Raw genomic sequence first — 6184 nt, 5'->3', positions numbered from 1 at the left:
GGGATGAATGATGGTTCTTGATAAGTGTACGAAATTTGAATGAAATCTGCATGTTTAAAGTGAGAAATAAGGTTTTTTTTTTAATTCAATAAATGATTCCCGTTCCAGCTGGATAGCGTTCGCGGTGATGTTCGTGTGCCTGATAGTGATGTCGTGCTGCGGCGACGTGCGCCGCCAGGCGCCGACCAACTTCATATTCCTCGGCCTCTTCACCCTCGCCGAGAGCTTCCTGCTCGGCGTCACCGCCTCCGTCTACGACAGCAATGCGGTCGGTGACCCACTGTCTTGTCTGTTTGTCTGTCTGTCTGTCTGTATGTGTTTGTGTAAATGTCAATTGGGTTGTTCGGTTTCAAAGATGGAAGTTAAGCAGGGTGCTGTACCGGAACAATGTGGTAGGTGCCCCACTGGCTGTCTGTTTGTCTGTCTGTCTGTCTGTCTATATGTGTGTATTGTGTAGATGTCAACGCAAATGTCAATGCATTTTGAAATTATACAGGGTGCAATACAGATGTACAGAATTTCTTATTTGCTTTTTTTTTCACATTCATCGTAGCGTTTACATCGCTACACATACTTTTAAGAATTCATGTAACAGTGAAAATGATACGTCGTATTTAAAACTATAAATTCCGTTGAGCACAGTACACCATCCGCAGGACACCCTGTATAATTGTATAGCATATGTTACTGGCCCGTATGAATGCTCTAATCTCAATAACTGCTGGACAGATTTCAAAGATCCTCCTATATTTATGTAACATGGGCAAAGCTAGGGCGGACGATCATCCTAGTAATATCATAAACGCTAAAGTTTGTAAGAATGGATGGATGGATGTTGGTTAGTCTTTCACGCGAAAACAGCTTATCTCGTCTGTATGAAATTCAGTACAGAGATAGATTATAGTCTGGATTAGCACATAGGCTACTTTACACCCGGGTACCACGCGAGTGACGCCGCGGCTTACAGCTAGTTGTAATATAAACCCAGTGCGGGCATCGCACATCAAATGAACATAATAAAAACACAACCCTAGATGAAAAACAACTCAGTAGTTACTGCTAGGTTAGGTCATGCAAATACAACCAAAGAGCAAAGGTAGTTTATCCTACTAATATTATAAATGCGAAAGTTTGTGAGGATGGATGTATGCGTATATGTATGTGTGTATGTTTGTTACTCTTTCACGCAAAAACTACTGAACCGCTTGCAATGAAATTTAGTACGTAGATAGCTGGACAACTGGAATAACACATAGGCATAGACTTTTTATCCCGATATTCGTATGGGATACGGACTTACACGGGTAAAACCGCGGGACGCAGCTAGTAAAAGTATAACATTGACAACTTGCGTTGAATATAGAACTAGGATATAGTCCTGCATTCTTCTTTCCTCTCCTTATTCCTTACACATTAAGCGGACACTGCATTCTATAACCTCAAACCCCAATTCTGGGAAGTTCCCATAGGTGATGGTGATCGCTTACCATCGGGCGAGCAGTTAGGAACTGTATACGAATTTGACATAAGTTTGTTATTCACTATCTCGATTAGTTGGGCTTAATATAGTTGAAACTGTATAATAATCATGTGTAACTCGTTTTCAGGTCATGATGGCGGTGGGTATAACAGCGGCGATCTGTCTCACATTGACACTGTTCGCTATGCAAACCAAATGGGACTTCACGGCGATGGGGGGCATTCTACTCTGCGCTACTGTCATACTGCTGCTGTTTGGTGAGTGCATTTGATACATAGGTATTTAAAATAATAAAAAAATGTCTATCGTGTCTATCTTTCCTACGGCTACGCGGGCAAAACCAGGCGGATGGCTAGGCTAATATATAAATAAAATTATAATATTATATTTTTTCTTTCATTATCTGAACTATCTCAACTCATTCATATAAAATATGTTTCCAGGTTTGATTGCGATTTTCATACCGAAAAACCAAGTCGTGACGTTGGTATACGCTTCCCTCGGCGCGCTTCTGTTCTCAGTCTACTTGATATACGACACGCAGCTCATGATGGGCGGCAAACATAAATACAGCATCTCGCCTGAAGAATACGTCTTCGCAGCTCTTAACCTGTACCTGGACATCATTAATATCTTCATTTACATTCTAACAATTATTGGCGCGGCTAGAGATTAAATTGTTCGAAGTTTGAATTTGTTTTTTTTTTCTGTCGAACGGTTGGTGAGCTAACGTAGCGTGACAAATGGAGGGCTAGACTGCCAGTGTGTAATGCTTTACGAATATTGAGTATTCGTTATCTGTATTTTAAAGCGCTTAGTATTAATGGCCGTTTTTGCTCTGCATTTGTAATAGAATAAATTCGAAATTCAAGTTTGTGTATCTTCTTAGAAGTTTGTTTTATTTGCTACATTCCATAGCTTAGCGTTAGCCTCACTCGACCAGACAATAAATGTAATTTTAAGAGATTTTTTTTGTTGTTTTTTTGTAGTCTGTGGACTGATGTTTTTGTTTAATATTTCTACTTTTCGAATAAATGTACAGAGTAGTGTTGGTACGAATCTTGTCTAATCTCTGTAGGTTTTAGTGGGTATTGCATTTATACGGATAATGTTTAAATGCTAATTTTAGGTTTAACATCACATTGGTCTTATTTATAGGTTTATAGTCTAAGAGATGAATGTCGATACTCTAATCACTTATGATATTAAATTTATGTATAATTTACAATTAAAAAACGACTATAGACCGCTGCTAAAGTAATTTATTTCCGTTTAAAATGTAATTTTGGTAAATTTGTACAAATTTTTTCGTAGCTAACTGTACGATAGATACCTGTCCCTACTTATTAAAGGATTTTTAATATAATACAATAGATTTATATAAAGAAATAAAAGTTTATTTATTTAAACATATATTTTCATTCATCATATGTAATTAATTATGGAGTACATTGTTAGTCATTAAATTTTATATACAACTATATAGGAGCGTCGATAGATGTCGTCATTTTTCTTGTAAGATTTATTTGAGCTAACAGTGTACTCGGAATTCAGTAGACTAAGATAAACATGTTAACATTGCATCTTCAAATAAATATTACGGTTACAGTTATGTTGTTTTTTTATACCTGCTGTATATCACATAACTGAATTAGCAATAAACCTTTATCGGAATTTGAATTTTCTAGAGCAGTAGAAAATCAAATCTATACTAATAAAAGCTGAAGAGTTTGTTTGTTTGGACGCACTAATCTCAGGAACTAATGGACCGATTTGAAAAATTCTTTCAGTGTTAGATAGGCCATTTATTGTGGTTGGCTATAGGCTATATATGCACCAGGTGCGGAGCCGGGGCGGATCGCTAGTTAGATTATAATACCTGTATATATATATAAAAATTGGAACAATAATTTTCTTATTCTGAGTTTTGGTTCACATTTCACAGTGCAAAAATTAACTATATAGGGTTTCTTTTTTAATCGATAGTTGAAAAGGAAGGTTTATATGTATAACGACATCTATTAAACTATTCCGAATTGAACGCGGGCAAAAGCTACTGAGCTTTAAATCTGATTGCTTTATTCCACGGGTTCGTCCGTGTTTGAAACCGTAAGGCCGTACGCTCATTAGTCCTTTATCATAAGACTCCTAATATTTTTTCACTGTCGGCATTGGAAGTGGGTCGCCTGATGGTAAGCGCTACCACCGCCCATAAACATTTGGAGAGGCGTATGGATTAATATTATCGACTTCAATTTTGAAAGGGATTAAGAAAGGATTGACAAGTGGAATATAGGAAAGGACTGAGAAGGGTAAGGAAAAGGATGCTGCTGCATGCTATTTCACGCAGGTCTGCTGTTAGCCAATGCTGAGAACAGATATTAATTAAATAACAATGAATACTGTAGTTGCTAGTTATTTGCTTTAGATATCTTAATAGAGATCTGACTAGTATTAAGTACTCTTAAATTCATGTCCGAAAGACAATATTAATTTAAGTCTATAAAGGAACATGATATAGCAACACAAAAAACGGATAAGGTATGGATAATGGAAGCTAGAATTAGTATTTAAAATACCTACTAATTTATTTGATAGGTTAAAAAATCAAATGTTGAACTGATGAAATACTAATAAAAATATATATTATAGTAAATAAACTTATGAAAACTTCTTGCTTATAGCTCTCCAAAAGTCATCGTTCTACATATTTACAGTTTAATTTAAAAACAAAATCTTAACTATGTTCTACCGAAGAGACTAAAGAGTAAAACGGAGTTTATTTAATTCTTCTCACATTTTCTTCGACATATACAGGGAAAAGAACACAGGTGTGGTTGGTATCAACGTTCTTTTATCGCAAAAAACCCAGCACCTTATCACCAGCCTATCAGTATCCAAACGATAAACAGACGCACCGGTCGCTTCTACATGGCCCAGGTAATTCTGTATTTTAATTAAAAAAGTGTCACTATATATTTCAAAACGGAAACGATGCTGGCTCTAATGCGAAGTTAATTCATTTTCACCAGTTTTCACCAGTTGTCGCCTGTTTGTAGTTAACAATCGGTATTCGTAATAATCGGTCGTGTTTCAGTGTTCTAGAAATTGTTCGACATAAATAACGATATGCTCTTGTGAATTCGTAGCATTAATTTGGAAGGAAGCTATTGTATGTTTCTCGATTGTTTATGTGTACCTACTCTTTCTTTTGTATAGCAAATACTAGTGTTATTGCAAACGCTTTAACTTTCCAGCAAGTCGTCTACATGGATCCATCAAGATTCGAAGATGGCGACCCCGTGCAATTCGACTTCTCAGAGCAAACGATACGGAAGGCATTTATTCGAAAGGTAAGTCGACTATAGGTATTCAGCTGACAACGGCATGAATGATACGAATGTAGCGATTTATAAATATGTTTGTTTATATTATATTTTATATGTACACAAACAACACACAGACGGACAAAGAATCTACATTATTCGTTTTTGAAAGTTGGTAAATATACTTATAAGTTGAACCATGCAATAGCGCTTGTATGTTCTTGAGGAAAAATCAATAAATAGTCAACATAACACACCATTCATATAAGGTCGCCTGTAAGTGGCTATAAAACCAACAGTGTTTTATTGTAATACTAGCTTCGCCCCGCGGTTTTACCCGCGTAAGTGTGTATCCTGTAGGAATATCGGGATAGAAAGTTGTCTGTATGTTATAAAATTTCATTGCAATCGGTTCAGTAGTTTTTGCGTGAAAGATTAACAAGCACACACACATCCTAACAAACTTGCGCATTTATAATATTAATAGGACTAGTAGGAAGTAGGATTGTATTGAAAATTAATGAACAAGATGCGATCTTCGAACGCACAATTTCTATCCATCCATCCAATAAAAAAAAATAATATGCAGCATATTAACATGGTATCTACCTAATACAAAATGAGATGCAGAAAATCAAGATACAATAAATAGAAAACACTGATAATACATGACTAATATATGCGCCTAAAGAGCTATAGCTATATGATTCAACAATTTATCATCAAAATATACCACAGATAACATTACTACCTATAGGTACATATGTTTTGCTGATTCTAGGTAATAGGTATAGTAAATAACGGTGACGTACCTAAACCTGTCAAATTTATCGATTATTTTGCGCATGCGCACATGGGTTAACGAAATCTCTTGTATGTATAATATTTCAAAAACGGTTAATATTTAGAAGATCAGTTTATTAAGAATTAATCATAATAATCATTCATCAGGGTGGTTAAATAAAAAGTCTAGCTGAAATTTCACGTAAAAAGCTAAATAAATTTTAATTATAGAATTATATTCAAATTCAAAATGACATTCATTCCTTTTTGCCAAAAATAACTTTTCAATAAAATGGCGTGCCCATTTAAAATCTGTTGTCCAGATAAAGAATCTATATATAAGCACAGATGAAATACAAATATACTACCAAACCATTTTTTTTTTAAATAATCTCACAAAAAGTCAATGGGCAAATGAGATCTTTTGAGCAAAAATTTTTTTCAGCGACTCGTGCTAAGAAATAATAAATGAAAAACTGTACTATCATAGTATATCTAGAAACATTGTATGAATATGTCATCATCATCATCATCAGCCCATATATGTTCCCACTGCTGGGACACAGGCCTCCTATGAGGATTTAGGCCATAATCC

General features: G+C 35.4%; 2 protein-coding genes across 6 annotated transcripts in view; both read left to right on the top strand.

The window, feature by feature from the left end:
* Positions 1-3090, top strand: part of LOC119840678 (protein lifeguard 1-like) — an 18145-nt gene extending 15055 nt beyond the window's left edge. For 3 of the 4 annotated variants that reach the window (XM_038367376.1, XM_038367380.1, XM_038367378.1), the window contains 3 exons: positions 109-268; positions 1608-1737; positions 1924-2156. In XM_038367376.1, the coding sequence (XP_038223304.1) occupies positions 109-268; positions 1608-1737; positions 1924-2156 (523 nt within the window). Of the gene's footprint in view, positions 1-108; positions 269-1607; positions 1738-1923 lie in introns of all 4 variants that reach the window. The other variant, XM_038367377.1, reaches the window with a different exon arrangement.
* A 1298-nt stretch (positions 3091-4388) lies between these two features.
* LOC119840819 (protein lifeguard 1-like) overlaps positions 4389-6184 on the top strand; it is a 6360-nt gene continuing 4564 nt past the window's right edge. Inside the window, exons 1-2 of one of the 2 annotated variants that reach the window (XM_038367576.1) lie at positions 4389-4420; positions 4738-4833. In XM_038367576.1, coding sequence (XP_038223504.1) covers positions 4412-4420; positions 4738-4833 — 105 coding nt within the window. In that variant the 5' untranslated portion in view covers positions 4389-4411. Of the gene's footprint in view, positions 4421-4532; positions 4653-4737; positions 4834-6184 lie in introns of those variants that run through there. The other variant, XM_038367577.1, reaches the window with a different exon arrangement.

Source organism: Zerene cesonia, chromosome 7 (genome assembly GCF_012273895.1).
Source record: "Zerene cesonia ecotype Mississippi chromosome 7, Zerene_cesonia_1.1, whole genome shotgun sequence".
In the NCBI taxonomy this organism is placed as follows: Eukaryota; Metazoa; Arthropoda; class Insecta; order Lepidoptera; family Pieridae; genus Zerene; species Zerene cesonia.
Note: the sequence above shows the minus strand (reverse complement) of the source record. Positions and strands in the feature narration are given on the sequence as shown.